This window comes from Pimephales promelas, chromosome 22 (genome assembly GCF_988280905.1).
Source record: "Pimephales promelas chromosome 22, fPimPro1.hap1.1, whole genome shotgun sequence".
Taxonomy (NCBI): Eukaryota; Metazoa; Chordata; class Actinopteri; order Cypriniformes; family Leuciscidae; genus Pimephales; species Pimephales promelas.
Genome location: NC_142790.1, coordinates 7,879,441 through 7,901,570, shown reverse-complemented (window position 1 = coordinate 7,901,570; position 22,130 = coordinate 7,879,441). Strand labels below are relative to the sequence as shown.

Sequence of the window (22,130 nt, the reverse complement as noted above, 5' to 3'; positions counted from 1 at the left end):
TTTCCATCACCCTTCAAACTTCAATTGAAAATAAGCACATTGGAAACACATATAATAATAATAACAATAATAATATTAATCATCATTATTGTAACATTTTTTTAGTCTGCATATGTAGAAGACTCCTTTATCCAAAAAAGGAACAAAGCACAAATAAACACAATATTTTTGATGCATATCCAGTGTGTGTTACACTGCAGTTCTTTCAGTGGAAACAACTTAAAATACTCTTTCATTTCTGGTCATACAGAAAATAATAATACATTATTCGCAAATACATTTATTTGCGTAAACTCACAATAACAAGAAAACGTTGTGCTTTGACAAACACGTGTGCTTCATGATCAGTGAACTTAAGCGCGAGAACTGAAACAGCCACCGCATTCGAATTTGTTTGTTTTAAATTGGACATTTAAAGCTTAGTCTACAGGGGTTATATCCTTTGTAGAATAAATCTTTAAATGTCCAATTTAAAACGAACAAATTCGAATCGAAAGCCAATATCTTCTGCCTATGTTATTATGTAGCTAATTAATTTCTCTCTAAATGTGCATCCGGAGATGGGGATATGTTTTTAGCCGAAAATGATTTAGAAAACAATAGTTTATTAATAAACAATCAATGCCTCATTATTTTATTATCAGGCACATTTAGCCTATTATAGCCTATAAATCACCTATAAATCCCATTTCTGTAGGCTGTGGTTATGGCTCTTCTCATTCAGCACTGCGGGTAAAATATCATTTCCAGGTTCTAATTTGGCCTCAGAAAACCAGTAAAATATATTATTATCATAAAATATATATATATATATATAATATATTTTTTTCATATTAATTTGTTAAATATTTTAAATGTTTAAAGGGGCAAAAAAAAATCAATCAAATATCTGAAAATTCGTCGATATGTAGCCTCTATATAGCCTATATATTTTTGCGCAGCATTTGGCATAGACCTACAGTTCATGAACATTTTGGTGTTCAACTTTGCATTTTACAAAATACAACAACCGTTCATTTTGCAATTAGGCTAACCGATTAAATAAGGGGAAATGAATGAACACAAAAGTATATCGCTTGGACATAATACGAGGCAGAGTTCTTTTTTAAAATTCATAAAAGATACAAGGAATAGCCTACTAGACAAAACCTCAAAGAAATGCCACAATCAAGACCTCGGAGCAGAAATGAGGGAGAACTCTGTCTCTTTCCCTGCCATTAATGCTTGGATAACACGCACGTCCATAAATATGCTAATAATAATGTCTAGTGCGGTGGCTGTGATAGACTACCAACGTCCGTTGCCATTATTTTTGGAATGACTTATCGCGAAAGAAAAAAAGATGTTTTAGTCGCATAACATCGTTAATGGAAACGCTGTCATTTCACTATATTTTTTTATTGACATTCAGAAAAAAACGCAAAAGTTTTGTGCAAATATGTATTGACGCCACTTAACCGGTTATGCAATTTTAAACATGGACACCCCTAATAAAAAGTGAAATGTGCATCTTGCTTCAGATCATAACGTTCCATAACACCGATAAACTCCGCCTTTTACCTTGAGCACGTCTCTAGCACGAGCTGGCCCGCTCTGGTCCAAGGTATTCGACGGGCCAGAAATCCTGGCCGTTGGCCCTGAGGAAGCCCCGCTCAAGCCCCAGAAGTGACAGTGGAAACGCGACTGGCCCTGGCACGCACTAGCGCGGCCCGGCCCTGGCCCGGCAGTGAAAACGCGGCTAATGACATGAATGCACAAGTGAACTTAAACTAAGTTACGTGCCATTCAAAATTACTCTGTTGTAGTAGACACGCTCTTCCTGGAACAATGTGCCATGGCATCTAAACCCAAATAATTCACAATGCTTTATTACAATATTGTTCTCTTTATAATCTTGTGTAATATGATAGTCCCAATAGTCATGCATTGTCGTTTGAGTCGTGATGAAGGTGTAAATAGTCCCAAACAACTCTGGTGTGTGTCATTCAGTGGGACAACACTTGTTCCGCGGGTGATCCTGCTTAATCGATGATCGATAAGTTTTATCAATTACATGTATTATCGACGATTAATTGATCGTCGATTAATTGTTGACATCCCTACTTCACGTAAGTTATTTTATGAAAAGCAATTCTGTTGCAATTGAGACAAACTACATATCCAGATTGTTCCACAAATGCGAAAATCGTGTAGACGGATCTTTTCCTTTTTTCATTTTTTTGTAATTTGAAGGCCTTTGAAGTAGCTAAAACAGATGGTGGCTATGTAGTTTTCTACTGCTTTACATTATGAAAACATTATGCTTTAAACATGAAAAATCTCTGCTGCAATAGTATTGTAGCACATGGGTTTCACAGACATCATCTTTGGATTTATTATAGTTCGTCACAGAGAAGGCTCACTCACAGCCCTGACTGAGGCACTTAAAAAGTTCTGATGCAAAATATTTGACACATTTTGTCTGATTTATTTTTTTTGTGTATCTTTAGGTTTGATATATAAAATAAAACAACAGTGTAAACGCTAAGCGAACAAGCTGTTTCCGTCACCTTGTTTTTATGCACATTTTGATGCATCATATCAGAAACGAGTGGTGGAAACGCCAGATTTTAGGGCAAAAGTTTTTATATTCGCTTGGTGGTTTTTGACTTGTGCGAAAAAGAGTTAATGCGATTTAAAGGAAACGCATTTAATGAGTAAACCCACATGACTAATCAAACAGCTTGATGTAAGCTTTTTTTTTTTTTTGCGAAGTTGAAACGATTTGCTTCACAGAAACCAAGCTAGGTAAAAACAAGCACAGACTATGACGCTAAATGTGTGTGTTTTATATATATATATATATATATATATAATAGGGCTGGGTATCGATTCAGATGTTAAATTTCGATTCGATTTTGATTCGCTAGCTCACAATTCGATTTCGATTTTCGATTCCTGATTTGATTCTCGATTCAACTATAATGGATATAGATGTAATACAAATCCTATGTTTATAAAAAAAGAACGGTGGACACAAGTTTACTAGTGTTTAATTAATACAAAGAAATTAAGAGCCACAAACCTGTATATAAAACTCTTTATTTTACGTACACTACGCTAAATGCACAATGAATAGACAGGATTTTGATGCAAGATGCAAAATTGATGCTGAAAAGTCAGAACAGTCGCACGCCTTGATCAAACAGAATCAGGTTATTTTATTTTTAAGAAAGATATAGATAAATATATAAATATTTAGAAATTTTGTATTAAATTGATCTTACCTAAATGTCTGTTTTTACAATGGGGTCATTTTTAGAGTTTATGCACATGGAAGCTTGATTTCAATCTTTGAATTAAATTGAAAAAATAAATTTCAAATAAATACACAAATAAATACTATAGAATAAAGACACAAATAAAGAGACATAAAAATAAAGTTTTTTGGGTAGGTCAGAAAAACTACAGAAACTGAATAAAGCAATCCAATGTAAAATAACACTGAATCTTTCAGTCCTGACTGAATTAAATACATAAGCTATTAATTCTGATTGCTTACAATTAATGCTATATTATGTTGTTATGACAACAGAATTAATGAGAGTGCACAAATTCATTGCTGTCTCATTATAGTACTGTCTGTCACATGCGATTAATGCTAATTTAAGACACAGCCGACTGTCTTTAAGAGGTTACTCACTAGGCATGTGCCGGTATCAAATTTTCATGCTGCGGTTAATTGATTGAGCTTTTATCACGGTATGCGGTATTATCACGATATTTTAATGAAATTAATATTTTAATGCTCAAGGAAAACTAAAAAAAAAACAACTTGCATCAAAATGGGTAACTAAACCGAATTGTTTAAAGTTTAGTGACAACATGTTACAATGTTTATGGTACAATGACTGGAACGGGAACTGTTTGTATTATTCAATTAAATTCTTGGATTTGATTTCAGTCTTAATTCAATATTGACTCTTTTGGATAAATATTAGGTAGGCCCCAGTCTTTTAGTATTTCTCAAGAAAAAAAAAATTCTCTCACATAATGCTGTAAACATACAGAGAGAAAATAAATATAATATTTAGCAAAATACTCTAGGGTTGTGCCGATAGACGATAGTATCGTGTATCGACGATAGTCTGACATATCGCCGATGGCAGATGCCTTTGACGATATCAATACGATAATTGTCTCGTTTTACCATAATGTATTAAATTATTATTATTAGGCCTATTATTATTATTATTATTATTATAAAGCTAGTATTGTTATTAAATGAATATTAGGAACTACAATTAATTTGCCTTGCCTAAATTTACAACATCACCTCATAACAATTGCAACAACACGCACTAATGAGGACTCCTCTAAGAGAATGTTTTTAAAACAGACTAAAAAACATCCCACATCAAAATATAATTGCAAGGTGATCCATTCACAAATTATCAAGTGTGCTCGTTTTAACAGACGCAAAATTCAATTTCCTACAGATCCAAGATGAAAACGGCATCGTTGTTCGTCAGTATTTGTTTTCGTAACACATTAACAAAACGTTTAATGACACCAACACTAAAAACAATACAATTACTAAATAGTATTAATAATAATATCACTAAAATAGTATTATTAGTTACCGTTATCATCGTCGTCTCTGAGGGAACGCGGCGTTAATGGAGATGGCGAAAGCAGTCCGTTTTTACTTTCACTTTCAGAGATTGAGCGCGTTTACATGCGACGACGTTCTTAACCTGATTATGTTGAATAAACTTGACAATGCATGTGGTCATGTAAACGTTTCCTTTATCAGAGTCAAGTCATAAGTATAAGTATAAACCGATCGACTCAGCTAGACGTTTGGCCCTTGCTCTTGTTTCTCCCGGCATTTAAAACACATTAACCCGTGTACTTCGTGCTTACTGAAGTGCGCATGTGAAGTGCGCAGAGAGCGCACTGGTAGGGGGACACATATCGCAAACTCCGACTTTTTCTGACCCAAGAAATTATTAAAACGTGTTTTCATCTCGTGCAGAAATAGGCCCTAGTCAAAATGCTGCATGTAACGGCATGAAAATAGGCTAATGTGTCCGTAAATTTCCCGTTGACAAACAAAAGGATTAGGATCTCTTTTTTTTACCTCACTATACCAGGAAATAACCTGATCCTATTAATAAACACTCCACCTTTGCTAGCAAAATAGAAAAAAGATTCTCGTATATAAAACGAAGTAGGCTAATAAAACAAGCAAATTAATGAGTAGGCTGAATAATCAAGTTAATAATCAAATAAGTTAGCCCCGCCCCCTCACGATAATATCGTGTATCGCCGATCTCACAGGCTGACGATAGGACGATATGAAAATGGAGCATATCGCCCAACACTAAAATACTCCTTGCTAGTCTGTCAGTGTCCTCTTTGCTCTGTGATTTTTCTCTGTTGGAGAGCGTGTGAAAAGGGTCAAATGCATTAAGCGCCTTTCAGACAGGACGCGGAATGCGCAACGCTGGCCACTTGGTTCAACGTTGCCCGTCAGATACAACGTGATTTGCCATTTTACAAATAAAAAGTTGAACTATTTTGAACTTTAACCCCGGCGTGTGTTGGTCGATGCAGGTGGACGCAGCAGCAAAACATCCCTGTGTGTCGCGCGCGTATTCCACGTCCTGTCTGAATTGGCAGAGTTGGCAGCCCTGCGGGGATAAATCATCGTGAGCTTTCCGCCATGCTTCTACTCCATGTGAGGATTGTTTACATTAGACTAGTGCGCGCTGTCGCATGCACACAGTGCTTATACATGTGGGGATTATTTACATCAGAGTGCGTGCTTGTTTTGCGCAGCATATACGCAGTGTTTGAGCGGTTGATGGAAAATAAGCTAATGCACGCTCTAAAAGTCTAAATTCGAATCTATTATTTTTCACGGTATTTTGAAGAGCCCGCGATAACAATATTGTGCATATTCGTTACCGCGATTTATCACATCACCGAATACCACCACATGTCTATTACTCACCAAGACCAGGTTTTTGACATAATTTCGTGTGTTTTTTTACTGTTAAAGCGATATAATCCAGGAAAAAACTTTTCTTAGTGTCGAGCTGTTTGTGAGGCGGATTTAGGCTTTACTGTATGTGCGCACAGTGAAAGACATCTCTGAGAGTGGGTGAGCACGGGATGGTTTAAAATTGCTTGAATGTTTAAACTGGTAAAACTTAAAAAGAAGTGAAAATGATAAACGTTAGTTATGATGCAATGCTGGCCCGATTGTGCAAGTGAATATTCCTCATGTCCTGACGCTTGCCTAGTGCAGTAAGTGAAGACGCAGCACCCGCCCTGAATATAAAAAAAAAACTATTCGTGGGCATTGAGAATCGATTTTGAATTGACCACATTTAAAAAAAAAAAACGATTAATCGAAAAATCCATTTTTTTTTTTTTGCCCAGCCCTAACATATAAGACAACTGAACTACAAGTGTGAACGCACCCTAAATCATTGCCTTTTGAAGTTTAATAATCATATTAGGTCTAATAGCTGTTTTTCCATTTCTAAATTGGAGATCTCTTAAAATAATTAAGATGTTTGAAAGACCATTTAAGACTGAGGTCTTCAACTTACTGTCCTGTAGAGTTTAGCTCCAACCCTTTTCAAACACACCTGAACCAGCTAATTATACTCTTCCAGAAGGTGTGGAAATCGACTATAATGTTGAAGCAGGTTGGAAATAAACTTTTCAGGACAGTGGGTGCAAGGAGCAAGGATGAATGCCTCTGCTTTAAGACATTTAAGTTTTTTTGCACTCATGCTCCTAAATGCGTTGTACAGTTTGTGCTGTATCTGTTCTTATGGTGCGGCTGTTCACACCAGACGTGAATAGAGTGTCTTGCGCTAGTGATTTCAATGTTAAGTCAATGCAAAGACGCGTTACGCGCATAAAAAAATTCCTGTGGCGTGCAGAAGCATAGAGCCTGTGTTTTTCCACGCGCGTAACATGACGCGAATATGCCTCATTTGCACGTTAAGTTCGCGCGAATGGTGTGAATTGAGCATCTGGCGCGTTACGCGCAAGTGCATTTTGTGCATTCACGCATTTGATGCGAATTCCCGTCTGCCGCCTGAGTTTAATTATCTGAACTTTGGCGTCAATTCACGCCGTGTTAACCAATCAGGAGCCTAGCTGCTTGCTGCTGTCACGTGGTGAAGTATCTGGATGCTTCAATAAATTTTGTAATATGACTAAAAGCCTGATGTGGTTCTAATGCACAACAAAGCAAATATTTATCACATAAAACTAGGGTTGGGTATCGAGAATCGAGTATCGATTGAAACCGAGACTAACTTTTAGTTTTTCCAGGAATCGTTCAAAAGTTAAAATTTCGATTCCTAGTTTCGATATTCACAGTCCGCCGAGCGGAAGAAGAAACCGCTGAACAACACCAACGAAGAAGCGGCTACCGGAAGTGTTGGCATAACCACGCGAGTCGAACATGAGTACCTTACGTCGGCGATCCAAAGTGTGGCTTCACTTTTCTAAAAATAACGAAATCTCGGCAAAATGCAAAATTTGTGACAAAAGGAGTATTTTTACAGAAGGAGTATTTCCTTCAGAAAGGATTATTTCCTTCAGAAAGGCCGTTGGTTAGCAAGGTTAGCTAAACTTTTTTGACCCTGCCTCTTAAAAGAATCGGAATCGAGAATCGTTAGGAACCGGAATCGAAACAAGGAATCGGAATCGGAATCGTTCAGATTCAAACGATACCCAACCCTACATAAAACTTGATTTCAGTAAATGAGACAATCATTTTGTATTGAATGCTATTTATTCCATATCTGATATATTATTATAATGTAAAGACAACCAAGATAATACAAGTTTGTGTCTGGACAGTGTTGTGTGTGTGTGAGGAAAAATATCACAGGACAGTTTTTAGGTTTTATATGTATGCTTATTACTCCTACTTACGGCCTATTATAAAATAACTTATCTGGCAAATGTTTCATGTCTCTTAGGAAGCGTCCTCGTGTGGATGGACTTGGGAGATCACGGGAAACCAGTCCAGCTCGGCGCAGAGTGAGCCGCTCACCACTCAGACGTAGGTCTGTATCACCACGCCGACAGTCTCGACCCTCCCCCAGAAGGCGAAGTCGATCCCCACTAAGACGCAGGTTAGACATTGAGAAATACTATATATAGTCCATTCTGGTAGTGCTGTAAGATAATTGTGTAATGTACTGTTCTGTTTTGGCAGGTCTGCTGATAGGGATCGGTTTTTCCGTTCCAGACTAAGACGATCAACCTCCAGAGATCGTGAGAGGAGGAGGAAGAGGCGGGGCCGAGATGAAGACAAGTTTAAAGGAAGTCTGTCAGAGGGTATGAAAGCAGACCAAGACTCCTCCTCTGAAGAAGTGTAAGTAATAGTATTACTTTCAAGGCATGTGAAAAAAAGTTGTAGGGTTGGGAATCGAAAATTGATTACAATTCTGGAATCGAAAACTTAAAGGCCCACTGAAGTGCCTTGAATCGTGCAGCATTGTATGATGCGTTGATGAAATTTCCACTGAAACAGGAAACTAAGGTGGGACATTTAATGGTGCCCCCCCTTTTTTTTTAAATAGCCAATAGCCTTTAGTTTACCTCACAGGCTGCAAGCAGAGCGGTACAACAAAATGATTTAAAGGGATAGTTCACTTTGAAATTAATTTTTCATATGTTTTAGCTTACCTCAATGCATCCAAGATGTAGGTGTCTTTGTTTCCACAGTATTTTCAATTTTGACATTTTTAGTTGTCTGCCAGTCATATAATGCAGGTATAGGGGGTCCACCCTCGATTCACCTCAAAGAGCATGCACAGAGAAGTAAAAATTAAACATGATTTAATGACTTGTAAATGTAAGTACACATTGATGGCCTAAGACACGAAATGAACAGTTTGTGTGAGAAAACAAAGAGTATTTATATCGTTTTTACCTCGTGTAATCACAGCCATTTCAAACCGATCTGACTGCACGGGCGCTTCGGTCTGCGCATGCGCCAGAAGTGATCTCTTGCGCGCCTACGTCACTCTTTGTTTCTACAAAGATTTCAGAAGTTTTACCTTTCATTAAACATATTTAAATATACAGGAAATCGCAATGTAAGACGATTTCGGTATATCTAAATATTTTTAGTAAAACGTAAAACTTCCGAAATCTCAGTGTAAATATTGAGTGACGTACACACGCAAGCGATCACTTCTGGCGGAACTTTGAACATGATTCAGTTCGGTTCATTTGGACATTGCACAACTTATTCAAATCACTTGGACGTGACTGTGATTACACGAGGTCAAAACAATATAAATACTGTTTGTTTTCTCACACAAACCGCTCGTTTCGTGTCTTAGGCCATCAATGTGTACTTACATTTACCAGTCATTAAATCATGTTTTATTTTGACTTCTCTGTGCATGCTCTTTGAGGTGAATCGAGGGTGGACCCCCTATACCTGCTTTATATGACTGGCAGACAACACCGGTTTGAGTGAAAAATGTCAAAATTGAAAATACTGTGGAAACAAAGACGCCTACATCTTGGATGCCCTTGAGGTAAGCTAAAACATATGAAAAATTAATTTCAAAGTGAACTATCCCTTTAAGGTAGGGCTTACCGACGTTCACAGAAGGGTGTTAACAGTGAACGAATGCCTGGTAAAATCTAAGTAGATAAACATTTTATATTTGACATTAAAGGGCATATTGCAGGTTAGAGGACCCAACGAGTCAATGCATAAAAAAAAACAATGTAGGAACTAGATTTTCTTTAAAATATACTTATAAATACGCTACAGAAGCTTCTGGAGTCGTTTTTGTGAGAATTTTACTTTCGCGTCTGAAAATGGGGGTGACGGGCGTGTCTCACTGAGCGGGAGACTGGGGAGAGCGGACGATTCACACAACAGGAAAACAATGGATCGCATTGACATTTCAGATGCTGAGGAAATACTCGTATGACTGATCAAGCCATAAAGTTATGAGCCTGCTATGCTAAAAAGAGCAGGGACAGGCCAGGATAATGTCAGACAGAACGGTCAGAGACAAATTGAGTTGTGGTGTGAGGAGAAACTGGAGAACAGGACAGGTGCCTTTTAGGTGAGAGACGTGCAGATATACACGCTCGCTAATGATATACACTGTGCTCACAATACTGTACAGATTATTATGATCCTATAACAGGCCAGCAGACATTAGTATGTTTAGGGTAGATTTATACTATTAAATGTATAAAAACTTTTCTAGAATATATTTCTATTGTACTAAAAGCACTCAGGTAAAATTTTAATACATATTTTTCACCTGGGTTATAACCTAAACAGAAAATTAAAGATTTGAGTATTTAAACAACACATTTTGTTTTTCAATCACAAGTTGCCTCTATTTAGTGCATGACAAGACTACGTTACCTATATATCACACTATTTGATGCCATTGGTATAGTATACGACGATCAATAGTCTTGCTTCGGCATCTCATGTTGATCGCCGGGATGATAATCATTTGATCTGAAGTGAACGCTACACACGACTGCGTTTTCCGAAGCCAATGCGGAAGAGAAATCCCGTCTCTTCACCTGCACAAACCGCACCAGGAACGAAAGATATAGGCTATAGCACCATCCCTTTTCTTGTAATGGAAACTTGTGGACTCGACCTTGAAGTACTGACAGGCCTGAGTTTATGCAACCTCCACAAATACAATAATTTACCATGACGATGATAAATTAAAATGCAAAAAGTACCGAAAGCACACTGACAGACGACCGTACTCACTGAAAAAAAAAGCCGTTTTTACCAAGCGGCAACCTCCCCGTCTCTCTCTTGAAGCCAATACGGAAGTGAATTAAACTGCAATTTATCGAGTGGCCGCTTGAGGCAGGCTGCAGAAGCGAGTCAAATCTGTATCTCCCCCATGTTAAAATGCCCAACTTTACAGCAGAAAAAAACATGTTTACAGCCTGGAGCAAAAAGTGGCTTTGGTCTATAGAGCTCATTTTTCCCTTCATGACAACTGTGAGGGGGGTGAATTTTTTTACAACTCATCTGTTTAAATTATATTTAAGCCTTAAAGTTCTGCATAATTAAGGGCGTGGCCACTTGAGTGACAGGTGGATTCATGCTGCCGCTTTCACTGCTAGTCGTTTGTCTGCTGTCTGTTAGCGTCACCCTCAGCTGTGTTTCTGCTTTTCCGGGATTATTTCATACAATTTAATACATGTATTATACCTTCGCCCGTGCACGCCGTTGGATTCCGTCGTGTTGAGTATGGAGAGATCGACCAGCGCCGTGTTTCCAGCTGTTTCCCTCGCATGCACTAATGGATGTCCGATGTTTTCAGTGCTTTCTCTCCGTCCATGCAATAGATGCACACCCTTGAATGAGCGCGGATTTCTAGTTCATTTACTTGAATTTCTGAGGTAATATTTGGTTTGACCCATCTGAGAAACTGAGAGGCGGCCAAAATCGGATTGTAAAATGGACTGAATTAAAGCTCTTTACGAACTTGACGTGTGCTTGCCTTGAATCACTGTCGCATGCACAAGCTTAGAGCAATATTGTAAGTAACTTATGCATTTTAACTAGCAGAATAATAATGCATCACAATGCACAAAGTTGACTGCTTGTATGTTGTGAGAAATTTGTGATCTGTGTTAATGTACTTGTATATATGCTCTTAACTAATTGCCCCTTGTGAGATTAATAAAGTTGATAAAGTAAAGTAGTTTCACTTTTAGTTACGTCTTAACTATTATAATATTTCGAAGGGCAAAACATGAACTTTAACCATTGGCTTTACTTTTTAAATCAGCTGTCAATTCAGCGGCAGTAGCATAGCATTAGCACCTCAGCTCCACCCGCGTCCCGCCTCTTTGCCCATTTTAATTTATCCGGTAGTGACGAGAGGTGACGCACTGCCAAGATGGCGACGGTCGGCCCCGCCCACTTTAGGCCTCAAAATCGCTCTTCAGAAACCTATGGGTGACGTCACGGACACTACGTCCATATTTTTTACAGTCTATGGTTTTTACTAGCAGTCCAAGAAACGCTCACTTTATCTACTAAATTAGTGCCCTTATGTTGTTTTTAAAACATTTTAAATCCTCCATTAAATTTTCATATGGTATTTTCATACAAGGTTATCTATTAATTTCGAATTTTTTTTTTTTTTTTTTTTACCTGCAATATGCTCTTTAACTGTTTTACAATAAAAATGTTCAACTACCGACAGTATCCTGCAACGTTAATTACGCAACTTTTTTTTTTTTTTATTGTCTTTTTGATTTGGAAATATGCTTTAATTTCCTTGAATCATGTAGAGAAGAATGTATGCATGCATACTTAAAAGTAAAATATTATTTGAAAATAGTTTAAATTATTTAACTAATAAAATAAGCCTTTTATTATTTCACTTTTTTATTCCCTTAAATTGCTTTTATAATTCATTCCTTTAAATAAAAAAAAACATTTTTAGTTTGGGCTAAAGGGGCACTGACATTAGAACCGCCCCTGGGTTAAACTAATTGATAGCTGTCAAATTATATTAGTGTTTCCCATATATTGGTTCACAAGATCAACACTGCAAAACACAAATGGATTTTCTAAAAGGCTGTGAAAGCGCTGAATAAATATGAGCACTGCATATTACAATTGAATTGTTAGTGCCGATAATTTTCACATGAATGCATCCATAGATCCACAAATGTGGCCTGTGTACTTTCATGGTCTCCATGGGCCATTTTAGTGGAAATGAAGGACTAAGTTTTGAATGCTTATTTCTCATAAATGCTAATTTTGTCAATGGTTTGGAACACAACAGTTTATTCATAAGCTTAAAGCCTAACATATTCATATTAAAAGCTAAAAAACATTTATTTTGATTTCATGGGCCCTTTAAGGTCAGTATCAGATTAGAGTGTGACGAATGGATTTTCAAACCTCTCCCGTCCCACTCCCACAAAAAAAAAATCCTCTCTCCTCTCCCTCCCACTCCCGTTTTTTTTTTTTTTTTTTTTTTTTTTACCGGAATCTGTCAGTTACAGAAAAATAACTGTAAAACTGGGCAGTTTGGATGACACGCGCACTCTCGTTCGCTTTTCCTCTCTTCCTTGTGTGCGTGTGCGCATGCTAGGTAGTTTGAAGCACAATCTGTCTCGCGTGCGAGCTCGCTTTAGATTACGAGAGAATTTAACTAATTTGCGGCATAACTCAATCACGAGTGGCTCAACAGGTAGATTATATACATGTAGGTAGATATATAGAAAAACTCATCTTCCAGGCATTTAACCGGTTTTCGTTAACAAAATTAACACTGATTTGTACGCATTTTAAACCATTCAAGCACAAGAAGCAGTGAAGAGAACTCAATTAGTCTCACTCGCTGTTTTTCACGCTTGACACATCCACTGAACTCTGAAAGCCTCTTTTATAGTGCTCAATGCTGACTTGATTTCTCTTTCGTGTCTTGTGCTTGCCTTAAACAAACAAATACACACAACTATCAAAATATACTCTTAAAATGCATTAGGTTAACTTATGTCCTAAGTGAAGGCATACAGTTGAAAAGTGTAACAGTATATTGGATCTCTGCATTAGGTCTTAGTGACTGCAGGCTAATAAACCGGCTGCCGGCTATCATTACTGTTAATAAAAGAACAAGAAAATTACCCACTGATCTTGACTGAAAAACTTTTGTAACTTTAAAAAGCATTATTTTTTTTTTTTAAATTACTGACTCTTTTGATTAATTGAATGTCCTTGCTGAATAGAAGTATTAAAGATATTTAGATTGTCACAAACTATTTATTTTGGTAATCGAGTAATCGGTTGATTTATTGTTTTAACAATTAGTAATCAGAATTTAAAATTACTTGAAATGCACATAATAACAATGAGACTATTATAATGGGTTCAAATAAAGTATAAAAAGCAATTAATCATTTGGTGTTATTGAACAACACTGCTAAAATGGACTACAGTTGAAAATTAGCCTGCTGGCTAACATTGGCACATTAACAGATGTTAATTAATGTGCACTGTCCTAAAATAAATAAATTAAATTAAATGCATAATGTAATATTCAATACATTATAATTAACGATCAACCTATGTCTATTATGTATTATAACAATTGCCTGCAGAGGGCGCCAACAGACTAGTGATTGTTGTTGGCACGCTTGAATGATCAGATCCTTGTTTATTATTGTCAAACATTTCATTCAAATGTCCGCTTAATATTTAATATTGGTCCTTTTTTACGATGGAAATACTACAGCCACTGTAATTTCTTGAACTAGAAGAATATGTGGACATTAAAGCATGCAAACTCGGTGACGGTTTAAAGTTTTAATTGCAATGCACAGTTTTCATATTTAGGAAGATATTGATGTATTCTCCTCTGTTGGCTGAGGTTTGTAATTGATTTACCTTACAATTCTGATGAAATGGGGCAAATTGCATTCCAAGATTAACGTTATTTAAGCAAGTCACTCAGAGCATATGCAGAGATGAGACGAGCTAACAAATCTGGTGCATTTTGAGAGCAAAATTAAGTTGACTAGATCAATGAAGAAATTTGTTTCGAGTCACGGTATAGAATAACACTACAACTAATGCAACTCAACCAGGCCTCGCCCCTTTTTTTGCATGTGCCTTGGGCGGGAATTATTTAACAAAGGAATTTTGTGATGTGTACATTCATGGAGGAAAACATCCAGACTACAATCCTATGTAGGTTTGTAACCAGCAGGCTTTTTTCATGCGCAAATAGCAGTATTATGCATTAAAGAAAATGTAAAAAAAACAAAAAAAAAACACAAGGTCTTTTTTTAAACGGCACAACAGTTTTCAACATTAATAAAATGTTTCTTGAGCACCAAATCAGCATATTAGAATGATTCCTGAAGGATCATGTGACAAAGACTGCTGAAAATTCACCTTTGCAATCACAAAAATATATAAATTTAAAATTCATCAAAATAAAAAAGCTGTTTTAAATTAACAATATTTCTGTTTTTATTTTCATTTTCTGTTTAAAATGCATCCTTGGTAACACAATAGTGGTAGTGAATGTTCTATAGCAATTGTTCTGTAGTATTGCAATTGTTTATTTGACTATCGGTATTTGTATTGTATCAATCTTTTTTGACATGATTATTTAATTATTTTTTAAGTGTGCAGCAGTGATCTACACTGTCATTGAGTCATCTTGTTTACATGGTAATATTAAAGTTGCTTGGATGTAAATGTTTAGGTTGGAAGATTTTGATGCAGAAGAGGAGGATGAAGAGGCTCTAATTGAGCAGCGACGACAACAGCGGCTTGCAATCGTACAGGTAACACAATACAACAGTCATCCTGAGCCACAGTAACTTCCTTATATTGAGATATAATTTTGTATTTTAAAACTCTTCTGTTTTGATATAGAAATATAAAATGGTAAATGAGGACAGTAATATGGGCTCCATGGCGTCAGAACCCAGCAGTCCTCAGAGTAGCACCCGCAGCCGTTCACCTTCCCCTGATGACATCCTGGAACGGGTAGCGGCTGACGTGAAGGAATATGAGCGGGAGAATGTGAACACTTTTGAGGCCAGCATCAAGGCCAAGCACAACCTCATCGCTCAGGAGAAAGAAGGTGGTGTACTCTGGCTGAAGTTGGCACATTAGAAGGATTCTTGCTGTTTTCAGGAAATATTTCAGATTCTAGAGATAATTTTTAATCTAGGTGGTCTTTCTCATAATGACACAAAGTATCTATAAGCTAATGCATGACTAACTATTTATTGTATTTTATGCAGGAGCCAACCCAAAGAAGCCCTCTGCGCCTGACATGTTTACCGAGTCAGATGACATGTTTGCTGCAGATTTTGATGTAAACTTGTTTGATTTTTTTTTTTTTTCATTAAAATTGTTTGCCGAATTGCCGGCATTAGGTTAAACCATTTACCAGTTGGTTACTTTAAGAGATCTGACTTCTGTGTCTCTCCCATCCACAGAGTGCCAGACTCAGGGCTGCAGGCATTGGAAAAGACTTTAAGGAGAACCCCAACCTCAGGGACAACTGGACTGATGCAGAGGGATACTACCGTAAGCCTTATTTAAGTCTTTAAATGCTTTAAAGCTTTGCTTCTTTGACAAAGAAAACTTATTTTAAATGCAAGAAGGAATCATTAAAAACAACTCTTTTAAGGTGTGAACATTGGTGAGATACTGGAAAAGCGGTATGAAGTGTATGGGTACACTGGACAGGGTGTGTTCAGTAACGTCGTCAGAGCTAGAGACACTGCCCGGGCTGGCCAGGAGGTGGCAGTCAAGATCATCCGAAACAATGAGCTCATGTAAGTAAACAATGACCATCTCTGTGACTTTGCTTTTGTGTTCTTTTATATTTTAACTAGGACTGTCGATTTAACACGTCAATTTTGACACCATCAGCCTGGCCCACTCCAGCCCATTGCATCCAGTTTAGTTACAAACATGATGCAGGGCAATGACGACTGCATGATGAAGTCTATTAGAATGCATAAATAATACCTCTAAAAATCAAGATATGAGGGCAAAATATATATTTATTTTATTTAGATTTATTTTAATTATATTTGCATATAAAAATACAGTATGTCTATAATGTCCCCAATTTCAAATATTATCTGGTTTATTGATCTGTTATCAATAAGTTAATATTGTGTAACAATATTAAATCCAGTGTGGAATTTTTCTACAATATTCACTCATAACAGTAAAATAAGGCATTCTAAGTTAACTTACTGCAGTATTTCCTCTCTCAGTCAGTAGAAAATGTGGTTACCTCCAGTCAAGCTTGGAGGGGAAAAAATACACTGTTATATGCAGTATAACCGGTATAATTTTGAAAAATACCGTGATATACATTTTTGGTCATACAGGCCAGCACTAGTATCATTCCAATTAACTGATGTGTCACAAAAGCTTTCATTTAAAAAAATGTATCACTTAAACTTAACATTTAGGTTAAAATGAAAGCTTTTATGTACTTTTTTTGTTTAGTTCAGTCAGTGTAGCCCTGGCTCAGAAAATAGTTTGTATTCAATAGTTTAATTTTTTGTCTGATTGCAGGCAGAAGACGGGACTGAAGGAACTTGAGTTTCTGAAGAAGCTGAATGATGCAGATCCTGACGATAAATTTCATTGTTTGCGTCTCTTCAGACACTTTTACCACAAACAGCATCTCTGTTTGGTGTTTGAACCTCTCAGGTACTTATTCTGTGTGTGTGTTTGGGGGGGAGAGTGTTGGCACTGAAATTGACAAATCTATGTGAGCCTCCTAAATACGTCACATTAGAAAATGGGTAAGGATGCAGTATAGTAATTGATTTTTATTTAATATTTGAACTTTATTCAACAAATTCTGAAAAATTACAAAATCTGAAAGAAAAAAAAAAGAATAATACTGGTTTCCACAGAAATATTAAAGGTGCCCTATAATGTGAAATTGAATTTATGTTGGCATAGTTAAATAACAAGAGTTCAATACATGGACATGACATACAGTGAGTCTCAAACATCATTGTTTTCTCCTTCTTACTTAAATCTAGTTTTTGAAAAACACCCCTGAAAAACAGGCGAATCTCCACATAATACCGACTCTGACGTAAAAGTCGGGATCATTAATATGTATGACCCAAAATATTTGCATATGCCAGCCCATGTTCAGTGACAGACGAGACGGAGCTGCGCAGCCGAAGCATGGCCGTTGATCAGTGTTTGGATGTACACATGAACACAAAAGTATTTTTAGTTCCTTCATCCGAGCCTCTGAAGAAACAATGGGTTAATTTTATTTTCTCTGGATATTTCCAAACATTTCACCGACGACTGTTTCCTCAACTTCCCAAGAGCTGGCCTCGGACCGAGCTGATGTGTTATTGTTGTTCAAGTTCAGACGGGTAAAGTTAACGTTAATCTTTCACTCAAAATCGTTCAATACTGTTTATGCATCAGTAAGTCAAGCCAGGGACTTCACATCGTTTCTTTTAGTAGGATGAAAAAATAATAATAATAATTGTGAATAAATTGTATACAGAAAGCGATCAATATCTTTCCACACAGCGCGAGTTTATCTGGACACTTCCAAACTCGTTATGAATTCAATGGTGCACGTTACGATGCACAACGAAGCTCTTGCTGTATTTACATGATCGTGTCTGCATTAGTGAAAGCAGAGAAGGCAGAAATTGCGTTGCAATGATAAGAGCTTCATCCTCGCGATCGACAGGCTGTCTGTCCTCTGCTTGCTCAATACTCAACACAGCAACATTTTATGTGATGGGAATAGATCTAAATACTTCAAAAACGTCTCACGATTCGTTAATCTCAATAGCTGTAATAGAAAAAAAACTATAATAGCTGGAGTAAAATTATTCGAAACAGTTTCACATGTAATACTTAGCTATTTTATAAGCAAGCATATCAGCCAATCACAGCTGAGGCCGGTTACACACAGCAGACACGCCCCTTCAAACAGAGTGTTCAGATCAGAGGCTAAAATCAGGCTAGGAAAAATGCCTTTTATTTCTAAATTATGACTTTCTAATTATGACTAAAAAACATACTAACATTATAAGGGCAACCCAGGAAACATTATAAAATAATTTAAAAAACCAGTATAGGGCACCTTTTAAGCAGAACGTAAGTTATGACTATAACTATGGATCTATGAGACCGAACGATGACCGTCACCACGGTCTTACGTTGGTCTTGAATGACGCCATTCTACTAGCTCTCCTCGAGACCTAATGTAAACAATGTCAGATGACTGACCCCAAGTGGTTGGTTCCCTATAACGGGTTCTCAAACATTTTGGTGCCAGGGACCCCTTTCAGGGGAAAAAAAATTCCAAGGACCCCCCTCATATTTTTAACAGTTATTGAGCACAAAGTTAATGTGTGAGCGGCAAATGAAATATTTTTGCACAAAATGAATGGTCTCCACCCAGGGTACTATGCAGGAATTTCTAAATAGCCTACTGAGGTAACGAAAGTGATCTTGCTAGGATTTACTTAGTTAGGATCCCTCACTTAGGAATTTTTGATGTTCTTGATCTACACATGTGCATTTTAAGGTGTTTTAAGGCCCCACAATTGGATAACTATAGATTTAGTAGAAGCATGTCAGTCAGTGGCATACATTTTTTTTTTTTGTCAAGATGTCACGAAACACAATCACATATTCCAATCAGGAATGGCCTTAAAAGAGAAATGTTTCAATAATTAGGCCTATTCTGCACACAAATAATGCCCATAAGCCTATAAATACAATGATAATGGCATTATGTTTAATAGGTGCGTGCGTTGTTAATTTGAGCTACTGTAATTAGCTAAAAAAAACATACAGTATATGTTAAATATATGAATCCATAATGTTAATCTCATGGGCACAGTATGTTTCTATTGACCTGCTTTTTCCTTTGTTAAAGTTGAGCTTGATTAATACTTTGGAAACTGATTGTTTCAGTCGTTTTTTAAAACTTTTATCTAAAACAGCTGTTTAGTTTGTTAATTAAGGCCTACATCTTATCTCGCACTTTATGACCGTTGACTGAAACGTCGTGCGGGGAACTTTGAGTTCACTCCGACTCAAACATTTTGACATTGACGAGCTATCGTTGTTAGTCTGCTGAAGCACCTCAGACGAGAAGGTCAGTATCATCGCGATGTGCATCCTTGCAACCTCAGTTGTGGGTACGGCCCTGTCACTATGCACTTTTATTTTGATAATGATCAGACTTCTAATGTCAAATCTACAGTAGCAGTGCTAGAACTGACTATTGTGCGAGCACGCGAGACGCCGGCTCACAATTACATGGGAATTTTTCCTCAGCAGTGGAAACAGGAATACTCTTATTTATGGTCCTAGATAAGACAAGAGTGCATCATCCGAAACGGTAAAGTGTCCATTTTTTATTTGTGTATAGGCTACATTATAAATGACTACAAAATGTCATGCCTTTTAAAAATACAGAAAAGAACCGGATGCAAGTTCATGCCGTCTCTCTGTCTCCTTTCTGGTACGTCCCGCAAAATCAACAGCAGCGAATCTACTTGACGCAAAGACATAGATTATCTATCTATAGAAAACTTTAAGTGTCTACTTTGTATTGTTTTATGTTAAATGCTTTATATAAGTTACTTAGGAATAAACAGCATGTTTTCAGATGATAAAGAAAACATGACTCATAGCATGGAAAAAAACGTTAGGTTGTAAATTATTTCGCGGACCCCCTGGGTTTAGCTCGCGGACCACCAGGGGTCCGCGGACCCCACTTTGAGAACCACTGCCCTATAAAACATCTGGATGAACCGAACACTCCCTCTTTGCCTGGAACGTCTCAGTTCATCCCGAGTGACAAGAAATGGTGACGGTCATCGTTCGGTCTCATAGATCCACAGTTATAGTCATAACTTACGATCTATTTCGACCTCACTCAGACCGTCACCGCGGTCTTACCTTGGATGACTAGTGCCATCAAGGTCACGAGGGATGGAAGTCTCACCTTCTTTACATCCCTGCTTAGCGGCCGAAAGCAGAATTGTGGACCCAAGCGTCTGTGGGTCCGCCACATTGACCCTGTAATACCCGGCAAAGGTACAAGGTGAACTCCATGATGCGGCTGCACATATGTCTGTTAGTGCTACCCCCTTCAGTGCTGCCCATGATGTGGCCAGGCTCCTGGTAGAATGAGCTACCAGGTTCCCTGGAACTGGTAAACTCTTACTGGAGTATGCGTAAGCAATCATGTCTACTATCCAATGAGATAGACGCTGTTTCGAGGCTGGTTTTCCATCACTTTTCTTATCAAAACACAGAAACAGCTGAGTGTGCGAATGTCGTAACGACTATGTGCGCTCAATGTATGTGCGAAGTGCTCGAACTGGACATAAGGTAGTAAGATCCAACTCTGTACAGGAGAGATCAGGATCAGGTTGAAATGCTGCAAGTTCAATTACTTGATTGATCGAGCCAGTATTAAGAACTTTAGGTAAAAAAGCAGGGTTCGGCCAAAGAGAGACCCCTGAATAGTCTGCTTTCCACCTTAGACAGTCCTCACTTACTGTTAGAGAATGTATCTCACCCACTCTTTTTGCTGAACAGATAGCAAGAAGGAAAACTGTTTTCCATGTTAACGATTTAAGATCCGCTTGGGCCAATGGTTCAAACGGGGCTCTAGTCAGTGATTGTAGAACCATGGGAAGATCCCAAGATGGTGATCTAAGTCTTTTTTCTGGATAGAGGCGACGTGCCCCTTTGAGAAATTGAGTAACCAACATGTGTTTACCAATGGACAAGTCTTTCACCAAACTGTGAAAATGAGAAATGGCCGCTACATAAACTCTCACTGTGTTGACTTTTCTTCCAGAGTCTAAAAGTGACTGAAGAAAACATAAAACAGAATCAAGGTCACAATTCATGGGGTCCAAGCTCTTGTCCTGACACCAGTTAGAGAACACACGCCACTTGCTCGAGTAGTTATCCCAAGTGGAAGGTGCTTTAGCATTTTTTATGGTTTTCTTTACTGCCTGCTCCAGCTGACAAGAGAGGGGCTGAGTAGGGGCCAAACCCAGAGTTGAAACGTGTCTGGATTCGGGTGCTAGATCTGACCCTCTACTTGAGAGAGAAGGTCTGTTCTCATTGGCAGTTTCCATGGATGGCCCTGTACCAGACGTAGGAGAAGTGGAAACCAATGTCTCTTTGGCCATTTCGGGGCGATTAGTAAGACCCTGCAATGTCCCTGATCCACTCGTTTGAGCACATGAGGAATCAATGGTAGGGGAGGAAAAGCATATAATATACCTCCCGGCCACTCGTGAGACACTGCATCCAGTCCCAAAGGCCCACCTTGGCCATTCAGAGAGAACCACATCTTGCAGTGAGTTGTCTCGACTGATGCAAATAGGTCGGTGTGGGCTTTTCCGTAACGGGCCCATATCAGATTCACCACCTCCGGGTGTAATCGCCATTCCCCCGGGAGAGGTCCTGATCGAGAAAGGAGATCGGCTGCCCGGTTCATTACTCCGGGTAAGTAGATTGCCCTGAGGGATGCAAGCCTTGGGTAGACCCAAAACAGAAGTCTCCTGGC

The 22,130-nt window shown here is 37.9% G+C and overlaps 1 protein-coding gene across 2 annotated transcripts in view; it reads left to right on the top strand.

Moving 5' to 3' along the window:
• Positions 1 to 22,130, top strand: part of prpf4bb (pre-mRNA processing factor 4Bb) — a 60,711-nt gene that overhangs the window by 2,698 nt on the left and 35,883 nt on the right. For both annotated transcript variants that reach the window (XR_016149381.1, XM_039666426.2), the window contains exons 3-10: positions 7,995 to 8,150; positions 8,234 to 8,392; positions 15,267 to 15,348; positions 15,440 to 15,650; positions 15,814 to 15,887; positions 16,012 to 16,102; positions 16,206 to 16,353; positions 17,111 to 17,248. Coding sequence is in view for 1 of the 2 variants with exons in the window: in XM_039666426.2 (XP_039522360.1) it covers positions 7,995 to 8,150; positions 8,234 to 8,392; positions 15,267 to 15,348; positions 15,440 to 15,650; positions 15,814 to 15,887; positions 16,012 to 16,102; positions 16,206 to 16,353; positions 17,111 to 17,248 (1,059 nt within the window). In the remaining variant the exon portion in view is untranslated. The remainder of the gene's footprint in view (positions 1 to 7,994; positions 8,151 to 8,233; positions 8,393 to 15,266; positions 15,349 to 15,439; positions 15,651 to 15,813; positions 15,888 to 16,011; positions 16,103 to 16,205; positions 16,354 to 17,110; positions 17,249 to 22,130) is intronic.